The sequence below is a fragment of the Eptesicus fuscus genome, chromosome 15 (genome assembly GCF_027574615.1).
Source record: "Eptesicus fuscus isolate TK198812 chromosome 15, DD_ASM_mEF_20220401, whole genome shotgun sequence".
NCBI lineage: Eukaryota > Metazoa > Chordata > Mammalia > Chiroptera > Vespertilionidae > Eptesicus > Eptesicus fuscus.
In genome coordinates this window covers 12,484,109-12,512,052 of record NC_072487.1, presented here as the reverse complement: position 1 = coordinate 12,512,052, position 27,944 = coordinate 12,484,109, and the positions used below count along the sequence as shown (strand labels likewise).

At 44.3% G+C, this 27,944-nt stretch overlaps 1 protein-coding gene across 1 annotated transcript in view; it reads left to right on the top strand.

The window, feature by feature from the left end:
* The window catches only part of TEK (TEK receptor tyrosine kinase), a 126,266-nt gene extending 112,812 nt beyond the window's left edge, over window positions 1-13,454 (top strand). Inside the window, 7 exon segments of the mRNA XM_008154073.3 lie at window positions 2,044-2,234; window positions 2,770-2,883; window positions 7,476-7,546; window positions 8,451-8,491; window positions 9,205-9,301; window positions 11,489-11,588; window positions 12,440-13,454. Of these exon segments, the coding sequence (XP_008152295.2) occupies window positions 2,044-2,234; window positions 2,770-2,883; window positions 7,476-7,546; window positions 8,451-8,491; window positions 9,205-9,301; window positions 11,489-11,588; window positions 12,440-12,514 (689 nt within the window). The 3' untranslated portion in view covers window positions 12,515-13,454.
* The last annotated feature ends 14,490 nt before the right edge of the window (window positions 13,455-27,944 follow it).

Genomic DNA, 27,944 nt, shown 5'->3' with positions numbered 1-27,944 from the left:
AACTTGACAACCTCTTGTTGACTTTGCAGCACAAAACCAACAATGGAAAAGAGACTGCTTCCTTTCCTCAATTTATTAAACTAAAAATACTGGTGAGGCAGACAATACATCACTCTGCGACCCAATAAGGGTGTAATTCTGAAAGTCAGAGCATGTCCCTTACGTTAAAGAATGGAGTAATGACATTTATTTTTGAGCCACTTCCTGAAAACAGTCATCAGCATGGGGCAACAGTAAATGAAAGTTAAAAAAAACAAACCAACAACAGAAAAATGTATCTTTTTAAATTTTGCTCTATTGTCACATTACGACAGGGTGGGGAACGTCCGGCCCTCGGGCCGTATAAGGCCCAGCAAATCATTTGGTCTGGCCCTGCCAAGGCATTGAGGGTGAATTAATTAAAGGTTTGACCAAATTTAGCAGGCTAATTTTTAAGTAGATAATTTTGTATGGTCCGTGAATGATGTTATAAATATCCAAATGACCCTTGGCAGAAAAAAGATTCCTCATCCCTGCATTAGGATGTAATTGATTGGTTCTTAAGGTTTATATTTCAGTAAAGAAGTGAGAAAGCGTAGTCATACCAGGAACTATTATATCTTTCCTTATAGTCAACAGGATTCAGTGCTAGAAATTTTTTTTTATTTTGGTCAGAAATTTAATTTCTTAGAATATCTTTTAAGTTCAAAATCATTCAACATTTTAAATTTAGTTATATCAAAAATATTACCTCTAAAAAGATAGTAAAGCCGAGGCCGGTTTGGCTCAGTGGATAGAGCGTCGGCCTGCGGACTGGAAGGTCCCAGGTTCGATTCCGGTCGAGGGCATGTACCTTGGTTGCGGGCACATCCCCAGTGGGGGGTGTGCAGGAGGCAGCTGGTCGATGTTTCTCTCTCATCGACGTTTCTAGCTCTCTATCCCTCTCCCTTCCTCCCTGTAAAAATCAATAAAAAATATATTTAAAAAAAAATAAAAAAAATAAAAAGATAGTAAAACCACCCTACTTTTCACTGGCTCTAAAGATCAATGTTTTTATCAAAAATATTGTTTTTTATTAAAACACAACAACAATTAAATAACAAGACAATGGACCATAATGTGTTCTAAAAACCATTGTTTTATTTGTGTTTTTTTCTGGTCTCTGTAAGCAAAATGCAACCTCTGACACTGGCCCTGCTGCCCGGTGACTGGCAATGAGGTGACTTGGTGTGGGTTTTAGGGAGGAGCAGAGGGTTGGAGAGACTAAGCTATCAGCTGTGGGTTCTTCTGCTATGGATCTGTAATCATGGTTTAGTTGTTGTTTTTATTTTTAAATAACCTCAAGAATAGTAGAGACACACTGAAATAACATGGCTGGCTCATATTAGGTTCCCAACCAGTACTGAATAAAAAAATAGAAGATGATGTGGCCCTAGACAGTTTGGCTCAGTGGACAGAGCGTTGGCCCGTGAACTGAAGAGTTCTAGGTTTGATTCCAGTCAAGGCACGTACCTCAGTTGCAGGCTTGATCCCCATCCCTGGTTGGGGCATGTGGGGGAAGCAACCAATGGATATGAATGTTTCACATTGATTTCTCTCTTTCTCTCTCTCTCTCCCCTCCCTCCCCTTTATCCCTCTCACTCTCTCTCAAAAAATTCAATGGAAAAATATCCTTGGGTGAGGGTTAACAAAAAATAAGCAAGCAAACAAAAGATGATGCGGACTGGCTGCCTTAGATCCCTGGAAACAAATGCTTTGATTTCCTGAGACTGTTACCACCGAGTAGGGGGAAGCACTCAGGAAGCTGTCCATGTTAGTCCGCATTTGGTGGGAAAGGGGAGGGGTGGGAAAGAGGGGCACCGTGGTCTCAGTATGGCACTCTTCAAGTATGGCAGGAGGTATCACTTCTCCTCCTACTGTCCCAGCAGTACCGAGGTTGGTCCCACTAGATATGTTACTTGTAGATGACAAGTTTCATAAGCAATTTCCGAGGGCCATGGCACATCTCAGAAATTTGGAGCTTTTTAGGCCCCTGGTAAGGGGTGTCTCTCCCTTTCCCCACAGGCTACCTGTACCTGGCCATCGAGTATGCCCCCCACGGCAACCTCTTGGACTTTCTGCGCAAGAGCCGCGTGCTGGAGACCGACCCGGCCTTCGCCATCGCCAACAGCACCGCCTCCACGCTGTCCTCCCAGCAGCTGCTCCACTTTGCCGCAGATGTGGCCCGGGGCATGGACTACCTGAGCCAAAAACAGGTTTGTCACGAGGAACCTTGCTTGGGACATCTTTCCTTGGAAATGCTCTCTAGAATCAGTTTACATTTGAACATTTTTTCCCAGTCAACCTCCCTTCTCTAATTCCTCTTACAATCTCCCTAATTTTAATCACCTTGTTAATATTCCATCTGTTTATATAGGTGTTCTGTTTATAGGTGTTAATGCTCAGCACTGGCAATATATTTATCTAGTGAATATCACCATATGTATTAGGTGAAGCTCCTTAACCTGTCTTAGCCCAAATAATGCTCAGAGCAGAGGACTGACATGGCAACAGGAAGATTTAATGACCTGGTTTCCCCCCTGATGTCTCCCAAGATTTGGTGGAATCCACTGAGGGTTTTAGGGAGCAACTTGAAGGGAACTGGATTGTGGTGACATTTAAAAACCCATTTTCATCCTAACCTCTCATCACTATTTCCCAAAGTGCTGGCCCCCAGGGCATGGTACTAACAAAATGACTTGAAAAAGCAAGTATGATGCTGGAAATACATGATGTTTTTTGAAATTTCAGTTTATCCACAGGGATCTGGCTGCCAGGAACATTTTAGTTGGTGAAAACTATGTAGCCAAAATAGCCGATTTTGGATTGTCCCGAGGTCAAGAAGTTTATGTGAAAAAGACGATGGTGAGTTCCAAATAGACCCAATAATTCCCTTTCCAAGTCGCCTTCCCATCCTGATGTTGCTGCTCTAAGACCATTGCTCTGCGGTGATAGAAGCGTCTACCGTGGGCCCCAGTAGAGATGCCCCTGGCCCGGCAAACATCCTTTCTAAGTTTTGATTCCTAACATGACTGGAGGATCCAAACTACCAGCAAAAAAGCCACCATCACAGGTGGCCAGGTACTCACTCACATGAGCCTCGTGGTGCAGGGCTCAGCTCTGGATCCGGCCAGACCCTGTGCGAGGAGGTCCCACAATCTCCTTCCATGCACAGCAAACATGGAGGGGCAGAAAAGACATTGAGCATATTTTCCAAATATAAGGAAAGGCAATTAATGAGGTTCCCAAATCACAAGGAGCCCCAGGGAGAAATTCAGGACTTCCAAAGGCCCACAGATTTCCCTCTTTGCAAAAAGTTCTCATGGCCCCGTCAAGCCCAAATCAATCAAATCCATGTTCACCTATTGAGACCCGTTCTCCCAAACAGTAATATTTATCTCGCGTCCGATCCCGGGAGAACCTAACCACAGTGTTAGCAGAAGTAAGAAGTTGGACCTCATTCTGCTTTTGTTGCCCACCCTGGAATCAGAAAGCCCTGGCAATGCCACATCCCTGGGTATTTGTACTGTGCCAATGTTTTCGGTGAAAAGGTTCTTGACCCCCCTTCCCGCCCCCCAGAATAGAAATCAAGGTAGAAGAGAAACAGATTCAAAGGGGGGTTACTGAAACAAGGTGGGGGAAAGGAGAAAGGGAGGGAGCTTGACGCATCAAGGGAGTACCCACTGATGAAGAATATGGCTCACCGGCTGCTGGGGGCCTGACTTAGGGCTGGTAGATTTCTTTGTTCTCCAGGTAACCCCCCTCCCGTGGGCTGGCTCTGACTGGCACAGGGGCAGACACACTGGTTTGGGGAGTACCTGAAGAGAACCTTGAATCTTAGCTGGGAGAGGCTCAGAAAGTACCCGAAGAGCATTCCCGCTGTCTTCAGGGAGGCTCAGCGGTCTCCCCAGCAGCATGCCACCACCCCTGCTTCCCCTGAGGCTGGGCTGCAGGGCCTCGGGGCGACAGTTCCTGTTGTCCTCGCATGTGCTTGCGGGTCACTCAGTGGCCAGCTCTCCCTTTTCCAGGCCTGATGAGCATTGCCTGGGCTTGGCGCTCCTGGGTTGGGTCCAGTTTTCATGTGATACGGAGGCTCTTTTTACTTTGGGGCTATCCAGTTGCCTCCACAAGGCTCAGGTTTCAGAGTTTATCCTCAAACGCAGGTTTCCTTTCTTTTCAAAATGCTTATTTTAGTGGCTGACAAGATAACACAGAAACCAGATTCAAGAATGCTTTGAAAAGGAAATGACCTGTAGTTCACCACTGTGACACTTCTTTTCTATTTTTTACTTATTGCCCTCCACAGCATCCACATTTTCACAGTTATAGTCACAGTGAACGGAGCCATTTTGGACCTTTCCCCTCCCTTTCTTGAACAGGGTTTGAACTGGGGTCCCTCTGGCCCTTAGAGACACCACCCAACCTGTTACCTTCTGAAGCTACAGGTGCCTGCCTGAGGGATGGTTTCCAGGAAGTACTTGTTCCCTACGCTTTTCAGAATTTGTCCCTCTCGCAGCAGATGTTTCTCTGCGGGGCTTGTCTTAAAGAAGCAGGACCCACCACCCACTGCTCCACGTCCCCCCTCCCCATCCTGTGCCACCCGGAAGTCTCCTGTCTCCCTCACAGAATCCCTTTTCTCGCTTCACTCCTGCATTTGGGTGACGTGGCCCCTAGAGGAGGGGGTGGAGGGATAAATACAAGTTATCCCCACAACCTACTCACTTTATTTGGATGCTCTCAGATGTCCAAGGTGATTGATGCTTTGCTTGGCATTTCATAAATAGCGGGGATTTCTGTAGTCTTGGGGAGGTTACGAGGAATTCTTAAAGGAACAGAGCACTGTTTGGGGCTTAACTCTATTTCCTAATGGCAGGGTAGTGTTCCCTGGTGGCATGGGGTCTGAGGAGGAAGGATACAGGGGTAAGGAAGAGGAGGAAAGGAGACCCTTGGAGAGGCTTGCAAGCTCCTTGCAAGAAGGGTGCAATGCAGAAAGACACCACCAGAGGGCAGAGTGGCTACTTTCTCTGGCCCATTTAAGTCAGATTTTCAACTCGTCTTGCACTTTAGAACCAACAGGGGAGTTTTTCAAAAATACAGATGTGGAGCCCTGCTGCTTAGATATGCTGACTTAGTTGTTCTGCATCAGTGTGTGTGTGTGTGTGGGTGTGTGTGTGTGTTTAAAAAAAAATCTCAGGTGATTCTCATATAGGAAGTGTTGCCAACTAATGTACTGATATGGGGTTTTATTTTCATTGATTAACATGTGCTTTCCCTCATAATCGATTTTTTTACTACAATGTTTTGTGCTTTGTGCTAAGTTTGGAGGTAAAATAAGTCATACACAGACTCCACTTTCAAAGAGCTCACAGATAAACACATAATGAACAACTGTCATCATTAACACATGCTGAGGGCCAGGAAAGCACATGCCATGGGAACACAGAGGAAGCATACCCAAGTGATCCTATGGAAAATCACGGAAGGCTTCCTGGAGGAGGCTGAGTGTTGCAGTGGATATTAAGTAGATAGCAGAGATGTGAGAATGGATTCGATGATCTGGAGGGTGCAGGATGTCTAAAAGCCTAGAGGCAAAGGGAAGTGCGAGACATTTGGGAATTAGGTAATTCAGTATGGCTGGAGCGTCATGCTGAAAAGAGGGAGAGTTAAAAATTCAAGGTTGGAGGTGGAAGAAGGGATAAGGTCTTCTTGAAAAACCTTGAATTCCAGCTAAGGATTTGGGATTCAACTAAGGATTTGGGATGTTGGGACAATAGGAACACTGAGAAATTTTAAGGAAAGGAACCACGTGGCTGTATTTGCCAATTAGAGTGACACTCTGCTTGTGTGAGGAGAACATGCCCTTAGGGAGAGGTGGGTGCCATCCGGTAAAAGGTGACGGTGGCCTGACCCTCGGTGATAGCAGTGGGGACAGATAGCCGTGGACAGATACGAAACAGGTGAAAAAAATGAAAATGAACAAGGAAATTAGTAATTAGGAGGTATGAGGTCAGAAGCCACCAGGGAAGAGAAAGCAGAGAATGTAGGAACTCTTTCCAGTCCTTGGCTGTGCTGGGGGGAGAGAACTAGACTAGCCGATGGGGAGGTGGGGATGTGGGGGAAGGGGGATGGATGTACTGTGAAGGGAGGGGGGAATGTTGAGAGTACTGAAGACGTAGATGTGACAAAGGATACTTCCATAGCTGAGCCTTAAAGTATGAAATGATTATTCAGGATTTATGAGCAGAAAGAGCTTCAGAATATTACTTCGCAAAGACCTGGGAGAGAAGTGAGCTTGCAGGCATAATCCTGGGGCAGGGCTGGGCTCCCGGGTGGGTGGTCTGGGAGAACACCTGCTCCAGTGTTAGGGGGCTGAGGAAGACCCCCTAAAGGACTCCTGATTTTGTCCCACCCCGCGTATGAGGCTGAAATGCCACGGTCAACAACGGGACCAGTCCCTGGCACAGATCTCTCTCTCTCAGTGGGTTCATAGGGTCCCTGGGTTGGGTGGATAGAAAGGAGCCCCAAATCAGAGGAAAACTGAGGAAACCAGGAATAAAACTCAGAAGTCACACTCCCCAATGTCTAGTCTGCATCTCATTTTTCCAAGACTGAACTCAGTAAGCCAGAAAATGGGGATAGCCTAGAGGCAGGCAGGGCCAGGCACCCAAAGGGCGAGTGAGTGGTCTCACCCCCCCTCCAAACCCAGTGTAAACCTCACTGGCTAGAGGTCCTTTCCTCCGCCGGTGGTATATCTGCACCCCGCTCCTTGTGGCCTGCCATGCTCTCTCCTCCCCCACCCACCGATGCCGCCTACACATCTCAGAACCAAGCTCGAAGTCCCCTCCTCTGGAAACTCTTCCCCCACCTCCTGCACCAGTTTCTATGCCGTGTCTCCCCTTTCAAACTGAGTGTCTCTGAGAGCCACAAATTGAATAAAAGAATAAAAGATTGGCCCTGGCCGGCGTAGCTCAGTGGTCAAGGGCATGTACCTGGGTTGCAGGTTCGATCCCCGGCCCCGATCAGAGTGCGTGTGGAAGGCAACCGATCAATGTGTCTCTCTCACATTAATGTTTCTATCTCTCCCTCTCTCTCCTTCTCTTCTACTCTCTTTACAAATCAATGGGGAAAATATCATTGGGTGAGGATTAATGAAAAAAAAATGAAAGGAATAAATGACTGTAAGTACACACATACACTCACATGCACACCCATTTTTGTTCATGTAAAACTGCAGTAGGACCCCTCAAGGTAAGTAGGACTTACATTATTTGCATGTCTTTGAATTTGAAATCACACTTGTAGGTGGAACATATTCAAACAGCTCCTGAGCCTGTCATTCCTTGTGTCTTTGGAGCTCCACACAGGGCTCCCTGGGGCCTGGGTGAGCCCCGCCTCGGGGAAGCCAGCCTAGAGAAGGGTCCTTCCTGCCTAAGAGCATTTCACTTTGTTCTCTGCAGGGGCGGCTCCCAGTGCGCTGGATGGCGATCGAGTCCCTCAATTACAGCGTCTACACAACCAACAGTGATGTGTGAGTACGCCCCGCGGTCTCCGGGACAAAGCTACTCAGTAAATAAATTCATAGACTAAATGGAGGCAGAGTGGGCAGTGTCCTGGTGGAAGTCAGGGTGGCAGGCTTAGGTGTCCTTCTGCTGGTCAAGGACAGACCTCGTGGCCAAGGCTTGATGTCCAAGGGAGCAAGGGGCTCGCCGGCCCTCCGTGGCTCCACTTCAGACTGAGCTTGGTGCCTGAGACCCAGAATAGCTGCTGAGGGTCAGGGCTGGCCGGGCGGTCGGCTGGGGAGACCGCCTCCATTTGCGGGCTGCAGTGACAAGACTCAGGCTGATGGTGAAAGGAAGGGGAGGGATTGAGACTTAGACCATCTTGCCCACAAGCCCTATTTTAAGGAGGAAAAACTGAGGCTGAGAGAGTTGAGGGGACTTGTTCATGGGGTTTCCTTAAGCTGGGGGTGAGGAGGACGCTGGCAATTACTGTACCCTCACTGTGTGCAGGGCGCCTTTGAGGCATTATCTCACATCATGTCTGCATAGCTCAGAGCTAGAAGCTGGCATCCCCACTTTCAGAATCATATACGAAGTGGCCTGAGGGTGCAGTAAGTTGCATGAGCATCAGGTGGCAGAGGTGGGATTTAACGCCAATTTGTCTGGCCTAGAATTTGACCTGCTTCCCATAGCACCACCTTGTACTCGCTACCTGAAGTAAGTGGGGGCTCCGGCAAGACCGATCCCGTTTCCCTGTTACAATCCCCCCAGACCTAGGAGGAGAGAAACTCGTGCTGTGTGCATGGGCCTGTCCCAGCGAGCAGGCACTTAGCATTCTCTTCGGAGGAAGGGTCAGCCATCCTGGCTTTGGGGCAATGACTGCTGCAGCTCTTTGAGGACGCTGATGGTTGGTTTCCCATTTCCCATCCGCAGATGGTCCTACGGAGTGTTACTGTGGGAGATCGTTAGCCTAGGTGAGTATCCGGGTGTGTCTCCCAGGGCCCCTCCTGTGCTCCCTCACTGTGGGCCCCACAGGGACCATCTGTATTTGGTGCCACCAGATGTCACTTGGAAACAGAGCCGTGTGGGTTCCCACGTGTGAGTGGGTTTTAGTCCCATGTTTCTCCATATCTGATGTCATGTGTAATTGTAACAACCTGGTGGCTGTGAACTTTGTTATAGGTTAATTGTCCCCAATTGTGCAAAGATGTCAGAGAGCTCTTCCAAGTTTATTTCCACAACGTCAAGGTGGTATGATGTAGTCAAGTAAAAAAAAAAAAATCACGTTTTGAAGGCTATTGAATAGCCTGTGAGAATGTGCATGCCCCCAAAAATAAATTTCACGTTCATCATGACCCCATTTTTAATTATTACACTTTAAAAGACTGGAAGGACTACTTCCAGTTAGGAGAAAGGTACACCGTGTTGGTACGATGGGTGTGCTGTGTGCAGACAGACTTGGGAAAGCAGCAGCGCTGTGAGTAGGACGTGGATCTTTGCACTGCGGTGCCATCTAGAGCCCAAGGCCAGCTTTGATTGCGGTGGATATGCTCAGAGAGGAAGGTCACGCTGGGGGCGCACCCTGATACACCCCTTCCTTCTCCCAGTCTCTTGGCTTCTGAGCCCGTGGGCAGGAGACCTTGGCTTCTGCACCAGAGGGGCTGAGGGCACGTTTCCTCTCTTCCAGGCGGCACCCCCTACTGCGGGATGACGTGTGCAGAGCTCTACGAGAAGCTGCCGCAGGGCTACAGACTGGAGAAGCCCCTGAACTGTGACGATGAGGTGTAAGTCAGGCCTGTCCTACGGCCATTTATCTTCACCTCCCTGCTGCCTGTTTCGTGGGTAGACAGACTCCAGTGAAGGGATCATCTCACTCCTGCACAGATACATATACCTTCATGCACGCAGGCACTCATGGAGGTCACAAAGAGCAGCGATAATGGGGTTCTTTACCCTAAGATGGTTATGCAATGGCAGGAAGGAGCATCCCAGGCATGGAAATCCAGGAGGAACTGAAGGTGACAGTTCTTAGGAAGGCTGAAGATGAGGTCAGCAGAAAAGATCCGAAATAAATTGATGACATTATTCACAAATAAATGTATGCAATCTTGAGATGAACTTTGGGGATAGAATTTCAAGCTGTTACATTAAGGAAGATGGATTTTTTTATTTTTTCTTCATGGGATTTCACTTCTATAAAGATTACTTCCTATAGTGGAAACTCTGAGGGGAAGAATGATGAACTTTAGTGATACTGGAATTCCCACAGCCTAGCTGACGGAGAAGCTGCCTAACTGGCGTAATTTGAAGAGTGGAAGGCTCTAGGTAGAATAAATAATTTAGTGTCCAAGAGTGAAAGAGGGTGTAATTAGGTTCCCGGCACAAGAGGCACAACCTCTTCTGTCCTGGGCGGACCTTGTGGTATGTGAACCATCACTGGACCAAGTCTCCAAAATGCCACCTTTTGAGATTCATCCCATGAGAAGTGAGCTTTCTCAGTTGTTATGAAACCTCTGTTAAAGTACAAACTGTTCTAGAATCCTTGACACCCAAGGCCAATGGCTGAGAGTCTGTGCACATTAGGTTCCCGGAGGCACTTGTTCAGTATGTGAAGTCTTGAACCCCACTCGCAGGCATTGGTTCAGAGGGTCTAGTGTGGGTCCCCAGAATCTGCATCCTGATAATGCAAGTAGTTCTGGCCACATTTGAGAAAGTACTGCTTTCGACCATGCTTCCCAAGCTATGTTTATGGAACATGCAAGACGTTAATAACACAGGGAGAAAGGAATTCTAGGGTCAGTTATACTAGTATTTGGGAAGTGCTGTGCTAAACCTGGTTAAACAGGGTTTTTTGTTTGCTTGTTTTAAAAATATATATATGTATATTTTTTTATTGATTTCAGAAAGAGAGAAACATTAATGATGAGACAGAATCATGGATCGGTTGCCTCCTGCACACCCTCCACTGGGAATCGAGCCCACAACCTGGGCATGTGCCCTGACCAGGAATCGAACCGTGACCTCCTGGTTCATAGGTGCCAGGGCTGACCAGCAGCCCCTGAATGATGGATGAACAGATTACTCAGACACAGTTTGACTGTGCAAGAGAGGGCTAAGGGGTCCCTGGCTTTAGTAGCTAGAGCAGCCTCTATTGCCTGCCTCTTATTGCAGTTTTTATCTTCAGATACAATCAGTAGGGTGAGGAATCTTGGGAGGACACACGTGTTTACATTGTCCTCTAGGCAAGGACATCCAGGGATTAAGCATAAGGATTCTAGTAAACACCCCGGGGTCTGCACATGCACAGGCTTGTTTGGAAAGGTCAAGGAATAATTAGGGGCACCCCCTTCAACACTCCCCTAAGTCTCCCCTAAGTCGGAATTCAGATAAACAGGGCAGGTGGCCTTTCACACACTTCCCTTTTCTCAGAATGTCCTCCTTACAGACTTTCCAACCAAGTCTCTTGTGCTCCCCAACACATAGGTTGATGCTCAACCACTGAGCCACACCAGCCAGGCTGTTTTTAATGGCAGGATTTCTCAAGGTTTTACTAGCTGACCCCTAAGAGGGATATGCAGAAGTGGCAATTTTGCACACTTATTTGAGCTTGAAGCCATTTTTTAAAAATGAAACACTAATATTTTGAGAGATGTAGTATTCCAAGGAAAATGCTGCCCTAGAGACATAACTCAGTTCTTTCCAGCTGATCAGAAGAGCTAAGGCCAAGATCCCCAGGTGTGGCACCCGGGTGGGCGTTAGATCTACTGGGAGAGGAAAGAGGGCTTGGATAGGGAGGCGGGAGGCCTAATAGGAGCTTCCTAGTGCCGTACCTCCATCTCCTGCTGGCCAAGCTTAATGACTGTGGGTTGAAAGGCCACATTCTCTTCTCTTATTTCCATACTCCGCACCTGGCCATGCCCAGGACTGCAGCACAGTCACTAAGGTAACCCTTTAACTCTTTGTTTCCAAAGGTATGATCTAATGAGACAGTGTTGGAGGGAGAAGCCATATGAGAGGCCCTCATTTGCCCAGATTCTGGTGTCCTTAAACCGGATGTTAGAAGAACGGAAGGTGAGTATGGAGTTCAACCAGGGGCTCTTTCATTGGAATTCCTCATGTGCCCAGTGCGGTGAATAAAAATCGTTTGATGCAATTTAGCAAGTTCTTCTGGGCACAGCCCTAGGTATTATAGGGACACAAAAGATGTGGCCCCCAACCTTGAGGAAGTTACAGTTTTGGAGGAAATAAGAAGTCTATACAAGATATAGTCACACATAGAACAACATATAAAATTAGCCCATTTGAGTTAGAAGGAATCTTACATCTCCTCAGCCTGACCCTATAATTTTATAGACGAGGAAACAGACCCAAGGGCACACAGCAGGTAACACCAGAGCATGGTCTGCAGGTTACTATGGGGAGGGTCAAGAATTCTATAAAAATTTCTAGAAGGTAGCTGGTTATATGTATCTGGAGTTTAAAAGGCGAATCTAAATTAGGGAGATAGATTTTGACAGTCATCAAAACCCAAGTGGTGATTAAACCAGAACGAGATGTGGGTTTGATGACATGGGTACCGTGAAGGTGAGATGTGGGTTTGATGACATGGGTGCCAAAAGTGAGATGTGGGTTTGATGACATGGGTGCTGTGAAGGTGAGAAGGGGCCTTAGCAGCCGGAACACTTCAGGAGGGACCAGTGAGAGACAATGAGAAAGGGAAGCTCAGAAACGGGGGAAGTGAGAGGAACATTTACTGGCAGAATTCAAGGGGTACATACAGTCCAGAAAGAAAGTTGTCAAATACAAAAGGAACTGAGGACAGAAAAAAGTGTCCCCCAAGTACCTGGTATTTGAATGGAAACAAGCAAAGCACAGCAGAGATTTGCTTTGAGGCCGCCTCTGAGCCACTCTTGTTCTTCCAGACCTACGTGAATACCACGCTGTATGAGAAGTTTACCTATGCAGGGATCGACTGCTCTGCTGAAGAAGCGGCCTAGGGCAGGCCTGCATCGTCTATATATTCTGTCACCCTTTCACGGGCACGAGAGACCCTTGACAGCCAATGCCGAGACAGCAAGCGAGCCTGTGCCAAGAGGAGACGGAGAACCGTGGAGTGTGTATACTGCTGTATGTCTGGGACTTTCACACGAAGACCCGGGTGTGAATCTACAGCACACTCTGACTCTACATAGAACTGTACATACTGTTTTGAGTCAGAATGGGCTGAACTCAGAACACCTGTTTGTGGTTTCATATGCAATAATATATTTTTCTAAATGTGTGGATTTTAAAGATAGGTGTGAAAGTACAATGATTGCATAACTCATTATTGTCCTAGATATTTTTGATATTTACCTTTATATTGAATGCTCTAAAATGTCTTGCTGTATAGAAGTAAAATATTGTTAACAAACCTAACACTGATCCTGACAGCACAGGTAAGAAAAGTGTGGGAGTTGTAGGAGTCTTAACAGGACATAGGTCAACATTAAAGAGATGGGAAAACCCAGGTGATGACATGTAAAGCAGATTCTCCTGTCTCTAAGGCTTCTCCCTCACCGGTAACAGCCATCCAGTTTCACAGTCATTTGACAACATGCTTACATGTTACCAGTGCCCATCAGTCTGTCCAGAACATTAACATCTAAAAATAGACTTAAGTCTCATTCCTTACATGCCTAAAACCTTTTGACATGTATAAATAAGTTTGAAAGACAAATGAATGGGATTTGGTTTTAGTTTCTCTGGTAAGATTGATTTGTGTATTTGAAGACATTAAAATAGGAATCCTGGAGTTACATTTGGGAGACATGTGACATTTATCATGTCAAATTAACATACCTAATGTATTGCACATTGTAAAAACGTTTAGTTTTGACCCGTTGTACGTTTACTGTTTATACTGTAGGCACATGTTACACTGAGATCATATAGTAAGTGAATAAATGTCTTGCCTACCCACTGTTTTGTCCAGCAATGTGTCTCATAGTATTTCCAAATGTCTTCATTGTACTTTATAGAAAAACACCTTAAATCGTCATTCTCTAACTTGTCAGTAACATGCATGTAGAGCAGTTGCTGGAATTCTCCATTCGGCATGGTACGTCAAGCTCACAGATTGGAAACATCTTCCAGAAGTGTTCTACGGTCTAGTCCATGTTCTTGCACCAGAGCAGCACCCCACTGGTAGTGGTTCAATGAGAACCAAGGGCTTAGTACCGGATTCCCTTCTAATTGTGTGACGATGCTAAACAGTCAACATACCACATTACAGTTCCATGTTCCTGCCATCTAACCAACTGTATGCATTCAGCAACAAGGACAAGGAAACTGAGTTTACCCCAAAGGATCTTCATTCACAACAGCATATTCAAGGGGAGACAGAGGAAAAAGCAAGACTGCTGGTAGGCCACTGATTTAACCAAGTAAGTGGAACCTCGAATGAAGAGCCATTGAAAATATGCCTAAATACAGTTGACCCTTGAACAACATGGTGGGTGATTAGGGATGCCAATCACCTGTGTAGTTAAAAATCCACGTATATAGTATTTGACTTCCCTCCAAATAAATAATCTGTCAACCTGAGGCCTCACTGATAACATAAACAGTCAATGAACACAAATTACATATGTATTAATGCTGTATTCTTACAATAAAGTAAGCTAGAAAAAAATTAACAATTAAGAAAATCATAAGGAAGGAAAAATACATTTATAGTCTTTGTTTAAAAAACAACAACTATGTGTAAGTGGACCCATGCAGTTCAAACCCCTGTTCAAGAGTCAACTATACAGTATACAATAGTTCCTTTTGCTTTTTACCCAAATTATGTAGTATGTACAGATACTCCTGGTTACTCTTGGTCTGCATGTACACAACTGGATAAGAATAAGATGATCTGAAAATGCAGGTAATTTTGCATATGATTTTAGAATGCACAATACCGTTTTTTCCTATTATAGCTGGGTTTTATCTATTTAAAATAATTAAAAATTACATCATTATGACTTTATCTTACATCAAGTATATGACAAAAGAGATGGCTAAGTACTTATGGTAGCAAGTAAAAGGTATTCAGTGATAATTAAGAAATTCTTGTAAATTCAAAATACCCAAGCAGCAAACCTGAGGTATGCCCCCTGAGGGCATATCACAGTCAACTATCAGAAGGTGACTAATTCCCTTTGGTGCCAAGGCCACACTACCCATCGCTCTGTGACTCATCTATACTATGTCAAAGAAACCTTTGTAGTCTTGTAGCATGTTACCAGATTAATATTGAAGATCCTGGACTTTTACTCAAAGGGAAATTGTCAAATTGAATAAAACCATTTAGTTTCCACATTACCAAAGAGCAATTAAGAAAGAAATAACCTCCTCAAAAAGATTAGACACTTCAGGTATTGGGAATATAGATTAGAACTTACTATGTTTAAAAGAGCCATAGGATACTCCCTTTAAAAATAAAATCAGTCCTGGCCGATTTAACTCAGTGGTTAGAGTGCCAGCCCACAGATCAAAGGGTCACAGGTTCATTCCTGGTCAAGAGCACATACCTCGGTTGCAGGTTCATCCGTTCCCTGGGTAGAAGGAGGTAACCAAACAATGTTGATGTTTCTCTCTCTCACCCTTCTTTCCTCCCTCCCTCCAACTCTCTCTAAAAAAAAGTCAAATCCTCTGGTGAGGATTTTAAAAAAATCAGTGAATTGTTGATATGAATTAAAATCAAGTAACAGAAAGTAAGATTGGAAACATAAGAATCTTAGAAGAATCCACAGGTAGCAAAATATCAGACATATGTCATAGCAATATCTTTACTGATACCGCTCCTAGGGCAATGGAAACTAAGGAGAAAAGAAACAAGTGGGACTACATCAAAATAAAAAGCTTCTGCACAGCAAAAGAAACCATCAACAAAATAATGAGAAAGCCCACTGCATGGGAGAACATATTTTCCAATGTTATATCCGATAAGGATCTAATCTCCAAAATTTATAGGGAACTCATACATCTTAACAAAAGGAAGATAAACAATCCAATAAAAAAAAAAAAGGGCAAATGGCCTAAGTAGACACTTTTCAAAAGTGGACATATAGAAGGCCAAGAGCCATATGAAAACATGCTCAAAGTCACTAATCATCTGAGAGATGCAAATCTAAACGACAATGAGGTACCATCTCACACCTGTCAGAATGGCTATCATCAACAAATCAACAAACGACAAGTACTGGAGAAGATGTGAAGATAAAGGAACCCTTGTGCACTACTAGTGGGAATGCAGACTGGTGCAGCCACTGTGGAGAACAGTATGGAGTTTCCTCAAAAAATTAAAAATGGAAATCCCATTTGACCCAGTAATCCCACTTCTAGGAATATATTCCAAGAAATCAAAAACAATCAGAAAGGATATATGCACCCCTATGTTCATAGCAGCACAATTTACAATAGCTAAGATTTGGGAACAGCCTAAGTGCCCATCAGCAGATGAGTGGATTAAAAACCGTGGTACATCTACACAATGGAATACTACGCTGCTGTAAAAACGAAACAACTCTGACCATTCGCAACAGCATGGATGGATATGGAGAGCATTATGCTAAGCGAAATAAGCCAGTCGGAGAAAGATAAATATCACATGATCCCACTCATTTGTGGAATATAATCAACAACATAAACTTATGAACAAAATAGATCCAGAGACATAGAAGCATCGAACAGACCATCAAACCTCAGAGGGAAGGTAGGGGTGGGTAAGAGATCAACCAAAGGACTTGTATGCATGCATATAAGCATAACCAATTGGCACAGACACTAGGGGGGTGAGGGCATGTGATGATGGGGGGGGGGGTTGCTAAGAAGAGGTCAATGGGAAAAGGAGACATATGTAATACTTTATACAATAAAGAATTAAAAAATAAAATAATGTAACAGGACACCACTTAGAATAAAAACACATTACACAACAGCCAAATGACCAAAACTCTTATGTTAACAGGATGCATGGAAAAGTTTACATTTACTTCCATATATTTTTGTAAGGAAAACCTTTACTTCTATTTGTCTGTAGGAGAGCTAAAGAAAACTGTTAAAAGCATCTTTAACAAAATTGTAACTCCAAGAAGTATGATGGTGTTAGGTATTTACAGAAAAAGATGTAGGTAACCTGAGAAACAATCTTTGTGAATGTATGTCATGGACCCATTCCTTCAACTGTAAACCATCTTCCACTGTGATGTGCACACTACCTGTGAGGGTGAGCCAAAAATTCCAACTAACCTCATTCCTCCCACCACCGCCCAGTCACAACTTTAGAAACCACTGTGCCCATTTAACCTTTAAGATGTAATAAATAAACGTTAACAGCAATTTCCCTCCTCCTCTATCTGAAACTGTCAAGAAACCTCATACCTTATTGACCGAACTCTACTGCCAGCAGCGGAGTCCAGGGGCAGACACCACGATGCTGAGATATTCTTGGGCAAAGTGATTTCTTCTTTCCTCTCAGATCTTCTTTCACCTTCCACAGGACCAGTGCCAGGCAGGCATTTTCACTTGAATTGTGACCTCCAAACAGTGGAGAATATAAAGTAACATATTAGACACAAGATGGGTTATTGTGCTGTTATCCATGAATGTTCTCAAAACAAAGCCTTTTATAGAAAAACTAGAGGCCCAGTGCATGAAATTCGTACACTGGTAGGGTCCCTAGTGGCTGCCAGCTGCCGACCAAGGCCTCCCTCCCTTCCCCTGGCCGGCCCTGCCCCCTAGTTGAACTCCCAGTCAAGGGGATAATTTGCATACTATGCTTTTATTATATAGCAGTGATGGCGAACCTATGACACGTGTGTCAGCACTGAAAGGTCCCAGGTTCAATTCTGAGGCAGCCGCATGCCGAGGATGAAACATTTGCTGCTTCTGAGGATGAAACATTTGCGAAATAATGTTTTTTCCTCAAAGTGACACACTACCCGAGTTATGCTCAGTTTTTTGGCGAAGTTTGACACACCAAGCTCAAAAGGTTGCCCATCACTGTTATATAGGATTAACACTGCCACTTACCAAAATATGATTTTTTAACAGCCAAAACAACCTCTAATTATTGCTATATAAATGTTTTCTATAAATCCAGAGTAGCAAGCATCTCCCTTTTTCTGTGGACCATGTCGTGCCACATGGCCACCGCCTTGCTGGGATTGGATAGCATATTGGTAGATTCTCCATGTACCTCTTTTTCAGGGAGATATATAACAGCAAAGTGACGCCCCCAAAGGACAGAGATCTGGCAAGGAGCTGGAAATATGGAGTGCTAGAAAAAGTACACTTCTCTAAACAAAAGAATGACATTAGATACAAGATTATATAGCTTTAAGAGTAGATGAAATTTACCCAGAATATAAAGCCTATGGATCTGATGAGAAAAGTGGTGTCTGCGATTGAGAAAAATCACATGACTCATAATTTTAAAATGGTAACATATTTTTCATTTCTTTCTTTGTGTCTTATTCTGAGAAATGATGATATGTAACTTTTAGAAGATTTTGTTGTTTTTATAGGTAATTTGGAATACTACAGATCATTTTTGTTAAGTGAAATATTTTTATGTCCATGGTTCAAGATTGTTTTTAATAGAACATATTACATGCTTTATAATAAAACTAGAGGCCCAGTACACGAAATTCATGCATGGGGGGGGGCGGTGTCCCTCAGCCCAGCCTGTACCCTCTCCAATCTGGGACCCCTCAAGGGATGTCCGACTACCCGTTTAGGCCCGATCCCAGTGGGATCGGGCCTAAACGGGCAGTCGGACATCCCTCTCACATTCCAGAACTGCTGGCTCCCAACTGCTTGCCTGACTGCCTTCCTGATTGCCCCTAACCGCTTCTGCCTGCCAGCCCAATCACCCCCTAACCACTCTGCTGCCAGCCTGATTGATGCCTAACTGCTCCCCTGCCAGCCTGTTTGCCCCCAACTTCCCTCCTCTGCCGGCCCGATCACCCCTAACTGCCCTCCCCTGCAGGGTTGATCACCTCCAACTGCCCTCCCTTGCAGGCCGGGTGCCTCCCCTGCTGGCCATGTTGTGTCCACATGGGGGCAGGATATTTGACCACATGGGGGAAGCCATATTGTGTGTTGGAGTGATGGTCAATCTGCATATTACTCTTTTATTAGATAGGATAGAGGCCTGGTGCAGGAGTGGGGGCCAGCTGGTTTGCCCTGAAGGGTGTCCCAGATCAGGGTAGGGGTTCCCTTGGGGCATGGGGCAGCCTGAGCAAGGGGCCTGTGGTGGTTTGCAGGCCAGCCATGCCCCCTGGCGACCCAAGCAGAGGCCATGGTATCTGGAATTTATTTACCTTCTACAATTGAAACTTTGTATCCTGGAGTGGAACCAAGCCTCCTGCATGCTCCACGGCCGGCAGCCATTTCTGTTGGGGTTAATTCACCTTCTATAATTGAAACTTTGTAGCCTTAAGCGGAGGCCTGGGCCCGGCCAGGGTGTGCGGAAAGCTTTGCTTCCTCTGTTGCCGCTGGCAACCCTGGCCTGGTCTCTCCAGCTCCGTGGCCAGCAGCCATTTCTGTTGGGGTTAATTCACCTTCTATAATTGAAACTTTGTAGCTTGAGTGGAGGCTTAGGCCTGGCAAGGGCATGTGGAAAGCTTGGCTTCCTCTGTTGCCTGGGAAACCTTGCTCTCTGTGGCTGTAGCCATCTTGGTTGGGTTTATTTGCATACTCGCCCTGATTGGCTGGTGGGTGTGGCTTGGGCTGGTGGGCGTGGCTTGGGCATAGCGAAGGTGCGGTCAATTTGCATATTACCCTTTTATTAGGTAGGCTTTTAAGGAATTTCTTTTGAGATATATTTTTAACAAAGTGGATAATATAAAGATCCTCAGCAAAAAGGAATGTGTGTCTAGTGACATAGAATGAAAGACTAAAGACCATAGGATAAAATCTGTATTTTGTACAATTAATAACAGAATTAGAGGAGTATCCCATGTATTAAATATATTTAGAAACATAGCATTGTAACATAATTAACTTTCTTTCCTATTGTGTACATGGGGGGGAGGTCTATATGGGAATGTGCGAATATATAGAATAATTAACCTCCATCACAAGTCAGGCATTGGTAAACTGTGCATATGGCAATGCCACTAACAGGTAGTTGGTGGCTGTACCTATTGTACTTGACTAACTTGTTTCAAGTTGATATATTTCATCAGAAAAAAAGAAAACACAAAGAGAAGTTCTGAGAGCAAGACATACCAATCTGGTGTAAAGCAAGCGCACATATAATGAACCTACTGATTTGAGCTATACGTCTAACAACACACACACATACTTTACTCAGGGTGAGATAACGGAGCCCAACCAATTTTAGCATCTCATTTGGTTTAATGAAAAGCTCATATGAAAAGAGAAACTCAGCAAAATTTAGAATGGAATTAGATTTCCATACACACTGAAGTTTTGTGCATGAGTTCAAAGGCTAGGCTGCCAGCTGAACCATTCTCTAGCCACCATTCTTAGTGTAGCTGCTGAGATGCCTGTGGAACCACTTGGACTGTGCCAGGCAGTGGGCCTGTGATGCTTTATACATACACAAGCAGCTGCTTTAGTCTCCAAGGGTTTAGAGAACCCCAGGCAAGACCCACCATAAGCATTTCAGACAGCAGACTTTTGCCACGGACCCTGGCTCGTTCAGTCAACTCAGACTCAGGATTCCGATATGAATCATAAGCAAATGGTTCTTACCGTTATTCTGAATGATTCTCTGCAGGTAGTCAGCCACGAGACTCTTAAGGGGTCTTTGTGAGGCAAGCCTAGCCGATGAGGAAACATAACTGTTGTGTCCACAATCGAAGTATGAATTAATTGTCAAATGAAAGACAAACCTATCAGAAGCTCTTCCCAAAGAATAAGGACGATGATAGCAGCAACTGTAACTGTAGCAGAAGTAACTCATACAACAGCAAGTAACAGAGCAGTTATGTGAGTCACTACGCACTTCACATGGATTATGTCATTACAACCTCCCGAGTAACATAATGAGGTATTTTATTGTGCCTTTTTACAGCCAAGGAAACAGGCTTTGAGAGGTTAAGAAAGTTGCCTAACCTGTTAGTTGAGTAGGAAGAAATCAAATCCTGAGAGCACCACCAGGCAGCATAAGCACAGAGATTCCACCAATGACAAGGTATAGGAAGAGCTAGGCTCCGCCCACCTTGTGACTAGCTGAGGGGGCACACCTCAATTCAGTGCATGTCCTTTCAGTGGTTTCTGATCTGTCTCTGTGGAGGCCATGGCCAAGTGCTCAGTCCCATTTAAGTCCAAATACTCTGTGCTCACAAATGAAGTGGAATCAATTTTTACTGTGATTTGGTCAAGCCTGAAATATGACAGGATAGACACAGGGGAGAGGAGTCAGGTAATAGAGCCTAGCAAGTCGGGTACCACTTTGGGTTCATCCTTCAGAGAGCTGTAATTTGAAAAGGCACTGACTAAGATTAGCCTCAGGACAAGCGTAGCTTAAAGAATGACTGAGAAATGAGGAGTTGGAAATGTAATGTTTAGCACCTACTATGCCACACCCATAAGCATCTAAAATTGTCATTTAATGTGCCAGCCACCACAGGGGCACTGGTTCCTGGATACAAGGTGCCGAGTAAATAAAAGAAGGTGGTGATGGAAACAGAAAAGTAGAAATGACTTATTTGGATGAAGAAACAGACTGATTACAAGGAATGAATGAAACACGGTGCTTTGAAATTTTCTGCTCTGGGTGACAGGCGGCATTAAGTCGCTGTGAGAAGTCCAGTTGGAGAAGTGATGTCTCTGAGGCGACAGAAGAACATCCCTGTGAAGAGATTTCTCACAGAAAACTGATGTCCCCAACTCTCTTTCCCACAGTTTGGTCTGGCCTCCGTGGAAGCACCTTCTGGGCTTATCTGTCACACGCAAAGATAACACTGTGGTGTAAAATAAACATCTCCACTTGGGCTAGCAGCTTTACAGAGAGAAAGGCTAGCACGTGCCTATGGAAATTAAATGGCCTTACTTGTATTCTTTCACGGAAGAGCCAGCCCTTCTCTGCATGAAGGCAAGTCCTAGGGTGGCTGAAACAAGTCCTCAGCGAAGGCCCCCGAAGTCCTAGAGTTGTGCTGCGCGGCGCGGCAGCCGCAGACACAGCCACCCGTGGCCATCTCAATGTGAGTGAAATGAGGTGAAAACATTTTCCCAGTTTCATTAGACACATTTCAAGTGCTCAATAGCCACATGTGGCTAGTGAAATACTGGAGAGTGAAAATGTAGAACAGAAGATTCTAGATATCTAGAATGGATATCTAGAGCAGCAGTTGCCAACTGGTGGTCCTCGGACCACTGGTGGTCTGTGAGGTCCGAAAGGTTGGCAATGGCTGGTTTAAGGAAACCTTTGGAGCAGCGGTCACCAACCGGTGGTCCGTGAGGTCCAAAATGTTGGTGACTGCTGATCTAGAGCACTGTTTTTGAACAGGGGTGGCCAGTAAACTAAGTGTCAAACTGTAAATATTTTAGGTTTGCAGTCCTGTCAAAACTACTCAACAACTTCCACGTACTGTGAATCAGCTATAGAAAAAACGTAAATGAATGGGTGTGGTAGCTCTGTCCCAATAAGATATCTTCAAAAACAGGTGGCCAGCATGGGCCAGTGTGCTGACTCCTGTTCTAGAACACAGAGCAAGAAACAGACCATTTGAACCTGGAGAGTCTTCAAGGTGAGATTTTCAAGCCTAGCATGCCAAGAGAAATGAACATGACATTTGATTCTGAGCCCACCTATGAAACATACTTGATTTAATGTAAAAAAAAAATGTATCTCCAAGTTTGTGAATAAAATAACTTGATAAACTTAGTCCTCCTGTTCATTTAATAAAGACAATGATTTTGGTTTTATCATAATTGATGGCAGCCTTTCCTTCTAATCTTGATTAGCCAAATGACTGTAGTAGTTCTTATACTGCACAGACAGGGATTCTTGTCATCTTGGTTGATCAGCAAATCAAGCATTAATGATAACACAATGTTAATGAATACCATCTTAACATCAAATTTTGAAAAAATATGATCCTGTAGTTCTTTACCTTTAGAGTATGTAGACTATGTTCATAGCTATGTCCAACTAGTCAGTGTCAGCACCGAAGGGGTTCAACAAGATGGCTTGCACATCGCGGGTTGATGTTTTAGTGTTCTTCAAGTCATCCTCCACCACACCGGAAAACCTACCCCGTAAGACATAAAATGCATATAAGTCAAGGATATTACCTCAGTGGATTTCATCGTTAGTTAGAACACATTACTCACCCAATATGATAAAGATCGCTGAACAAAACAGAGATCTTATGTGTATGACTGTCAACTATGCCTTTACTAGGTTTTATTGGTAACTAGTAAAATTTATAATTTGGAGCATGGGGAAAGACATTATTGTAAGTTCATAGAGTGCCTTTATCGAGTTTAGTTAGGGAACGTGATATATAATCAAATATTTGGATTAAGAGGAAATTATCATAGAGCACTAGGGTTCATTTTATAACATTTTTAAAAGAATGCAATGCATTGAATGCATTTGAAGTTTATTTTAAGATTCATTTTCTTTTATGTAAATGTAAGCCCTTCAGTTATCATTTGCCACTATGAATTATCAATAAGTACCAAAGTATTTTCTGACTTGTTCCAAGAAGTTAGGAAAGATCCCATTAAACCCATGAAAGACTAAGAACCAACAAGAGTATAACTTTAAATATATTACAATACTATCTGTCAATTATATCCCAATAAAGCTGGGGGGTAGGGGGAGCACAATAGATGGAACTGCTAGGGTATGGCCAAAATGAGTGGGCGGAAAATCAAATGAGGTCAGGAGAGAGATTAGAACATAAAATTCAATTTCTGATAACAGCAACCTTTATTGAGTGTTTATGCATATAACACTTTTTCTGAATTGTGAGGGAATTAGGTTAAAAAATCCTTATTGGCTGGCCAGTGTTGCTCAGTGGTTGAGCATCAACCTATGAACCAGGAGGTCAGGGTTCAATTCCCGGTCAGGCCATATGCCCTGGTTGTGGGCTCCATCCCCAGTGTGGGGCATGCAGTAGGCAGCTGATCAATGATTCCCTCTCACCATTGATGCTTCTCTCTCTCTCTCTCTCCCTTCCCCCCCCTCTTGTCCTCTCTGAAATCAATAAAAAATATATTTTAAAAAACCTAGTTAACAGAATTCTCTATAATTATTCAATGTTTATCATCAAATCAATTTTTAATTTACATGACCACCTTACTTTGTGTTCCAAAATTATTAGACATACACATATCTATATGTACAAAAGCCTAAGTGACCATTATGACTGAACGACCAGAACAACTGGAACAACCAGTTGACCAGTTGCTATGATGCGCACTGACCACCAGGGGGCAGACGCTCAATGCAGGAGCTGCCCCCTGGTGGTCAGTGTGCTCCCACAGCCAACCTCCCGCGGCCCCTCCTCACAACTGGCTGGCCAACCTCCTGCCTCCTGCTAACCCTCCCCCTGGCTGGCCGGCTCCTCAATAAGCCTCAATCACCGGCCAGGCTGAGGGACCCCATCTGTGCACGAATTCACGCACCGGGCCTCCAATATATGTATTAGGCATATACTAATAAGCCTAATATACAAAGTGTCCCCTCGGGAGTTCAACCGACCGGGAGTTCGATCACTTGCTATGACATGTGCTGACCACCAGGGGGCAGCGCAGAATGAAGGGAGGCCCCAGCCAGCAGCCAGCAGCTGCTAGGGACTCTACCCGTGCTCAAATTTGGTGCACTGGGCCTCTAGTATTATATAACATGATATTGTATATACTGTATAGCACTATATATAGTATATATATATATATGCTATATATTATATAATGCATATTATATATTCATATGTGTGTACAAAAATATTTGTTTATATATATAAGAAAGTCATTTTAAGTACCATTGGAGAATTTGTTATTTATAGAAAATTGAACAATGAATACAATTGCACCAATAATAAACAGTTCTAAATTTTCACTCCAGAAAAGTTCAGTTCTTTTTATATTATCCTATATAATAATAGACAAATATGCAAATTGACCATACCTCCGACACACCCACAAGCCACGCCCACAAGCCACGCCCACCATCCAATCAGAGCGAGCATGCAAATTAACCCAAACCAAGATGGCTACAGCCACAGAGAGCAAGGTTTCCTAGGTAACAGAGGAAGCCAAGCTTTCTGCCAGCCGTTGCAGGCCTAAGCCTCCACTCAAGCTACAAAGTTTCAATTATAGAAGGTAAACAAATTCAAACAAATGGCGGCAGAATGGAGCTTGAGAGAGCAGGCCAGGGTTGCCGCCGGCAACAGGGGAAGCAAAGCTTTCCACACACCCTGGCCAGGCCCACCCGCTTAAGGCAACAAAGTTTCAATTATAACCCCAACACAAATGAATGGCTGCGGGCCTCGGAGGGAGCCCCAGGCTTGGCTCCACTCCAGGCTACAAAGTTTCAATTGTAGAAAGAAAATAAATTCCAGATACCAGGGCCTCCGCTTGGGTCACCAGAGGGCGTGGCTGGCCTGCAAATCACCACAGGCCCCTCACTCAGGCCGCCCCACACCCCAAGGGAACCCCACCCTGATCCGGGACACCCTTCAGGGCAAACCAGCTGGCCCCCACCCCTGTACCAGGCCTCTATCCTATCTAATAAAAGAGTAATATGCAGATTGATCATCACTGCAACACACAATATAGCTGCCCCCTTGTGGTCAAAGATCCTGCCCCCATGTGGACACAAGATGGCCACCACAAGATGGCCAGCAGGAGAGGGCAGTTGGGAGGCACCCGGCCTGCAAGGGAGGGCAGTTGAGAAGGACCAGGCCTGCAAGGGAGGGCAGTTGGAGGTGATCAACCCTACAGGAGAGGGCAGTTAGGGGTAAGCAGGCCGGCAGAGGAGGGAAGTTGGGGGCAAACAGGCTGGCAGCAGAGTGGTTAGGGGGTGATCAGGCTGGCAGGCAGAAGCGGTTAGGGGCAATCAGGAAGGCAGGCAGGCAAGCAGTTGGGAGCCAGCAGTCCTGGATTGTGAGAGGCAGGCAGAAGCAGTTAGGGCAATCAGGAAGGCAGGCAGGCAAGCAGTTGGGAGCCAGCAGTCCTGGATTGTGAGAGGTATGTCCGACTGCCCGTTTAGGCCCGATCCCTAGGATCGGGCCTAAACGGGCAGTCGGACGTACCTTGAGGGGTCCCAGATTGGAGAGGGTACAGGCTGGGCTGAGGGACAACCCCCCTCCGTGCACGAATTTCGTGCACCGGGCCTCTAGTATTTAAATAAATACATAAATATGTCATGTCATTTCTCATATGCCTTTAGAAAACCCAGTTTAAATTGATTAGTAGTATCACTGGTGTTTCATATAAGGTTTTTAAAAACTAAAGGCATATAACTTGTACCATCTCAAGTTACCATTGAGTTTGGACCAGTAATATGTCATACTTTAATAATATAACTAATAAAATAGAATCTGCACGGAACCATTACTCTGATGCTGTATCAGGCAATGTATCCTCAAGGTCAAATCTACAAGATTATAGAAATGTTTACCTAATGGGAATAATACTATGGTGTTCTGAGAAGGAACTGATTAATGATTGAACAAATGAATGAATAAGATACTTTATTCAATATTTTTGCCTGTTTCTCTAGAGTCCTACCTACCACTCCAACATGTAAACACCATGAGGTCTGAGGCCTTGTCTCTTATTTGGGGTTTGTAACTTGGGGCCTAGCACAGTGTATATATAATTTTAGCAGGTACTTAATAAAATACGTTTTTTAAATGAAAACATGAATTAAAGGAAAATAGTGCAGCTCTTGCTTTCAAGTTGACTCAATAAACGTACTTAAACTAAAACTTCATAGAAACTACGCATCGAATGTTCTAGAGTTTAAAAAACGAATACCTTTCTATGATGCATATCTTGTGTTATAGTCAATGACTTCTCCATCTGGTTTCACAATGTACTGAAGACCACCTGGAATCTGGGATCAACCACGGTCACTCGAGAAAGTTCCAAGCCTTTGGCTGAATAGCACTAAAAGGGGGAAATGTTAGTGTCATATTAAGGAAATGTATTTTCTTTTAACATCTGAGATATATTAAAGAAATATTTCTAGCTAGAATATAATTTAATCATACCATTCAGTTTTGCCAACAAAAGCCAGTGGATCTGACAGTCTAATGAAAAATGGTCTAAGTTTTCATTTTCCCCTTAATGTTAGTAATATTTATGCTAATAAAATAAGTTCTTCCTCTTGGCTCTGCCTTTACAATTATTTTCATTAGAAATCAACCTTATCCAATAGAACCTTTTGTATTTCTGTGTGGTCTAATATGTTAGCCACTTGTCATACATGGCTAATGAGTATTTGAAACATGGCTGGTGTAGACTGAGGAACTGAATTTTTAACTTTACTGCATTTTAATTTACTTAAGTTTAAATAGCTACATGTGGCAAGTGGCTACCATATTGGTAACTGCAGTTACAGACCTTGCTGACTGAAAAATGGAAAATACCTCGGTTACATAAACATGGCACCATAGAGGACAACACGCAAGGGTATTTGATTTCTAAGCTGGAAGCAGTCGACACTGTATTCACTTAAAGGCCTGAGCTTGAAAACTGAACACTGCCCTTCTGTATTTATTACAATTAACTCTACAAATCTGCTTTCCTAATATCCTACAGGGAATAAATATTTAATGTACATGTTTTGTTGAAGATGACCATTCACGTGATATCTGACACCCACAAAGCACTTTCCATAGGTTAGCTCATCTGATTCTCACAGTCACCTGAGGTTATTACGCCACAATTTACAGATTAGGGCATCAAAGGAGACTTGCTCTGGGGTTGCAGCTGGTGCGGGGGGGGGGGGGGGGGGGGGGTCTTCCCAGCTCTCATGATTCCAAGTGCTGTTTTCTCCCTCCTTTTTAGTATTGATTCTCATATGAAAGATAAATCCCTATAAATATTTTACTGTCTCTATAAACAATAGTGTTTTAAAAAGTACTTACTAAAACTTTTATTCTGACTTTGGGGATAACATCAGTATTCATTACATTTTCTACCCATATCATTTCAGCAATTTGAGGAGTAGAACCACCACTGGTAATATACAAAGGTCAATAATAAATAAAAAGGAGCTCATGGCCCTAGCCGGTTTGGCTCAGTGCATAGAGTGTCAGCCTGCGGACCAAAGGGTCCCAGATTTGATTCCAGTCAAGGGGATGTACCTTGGTTGCAGGCTCCTCCCTGACCCCGGTCCTGGTTGGACACATGCAGGAGGCAACCAATCGGTATGTTTCTCTCACATTGATGTTTCTCTCTGTCTTT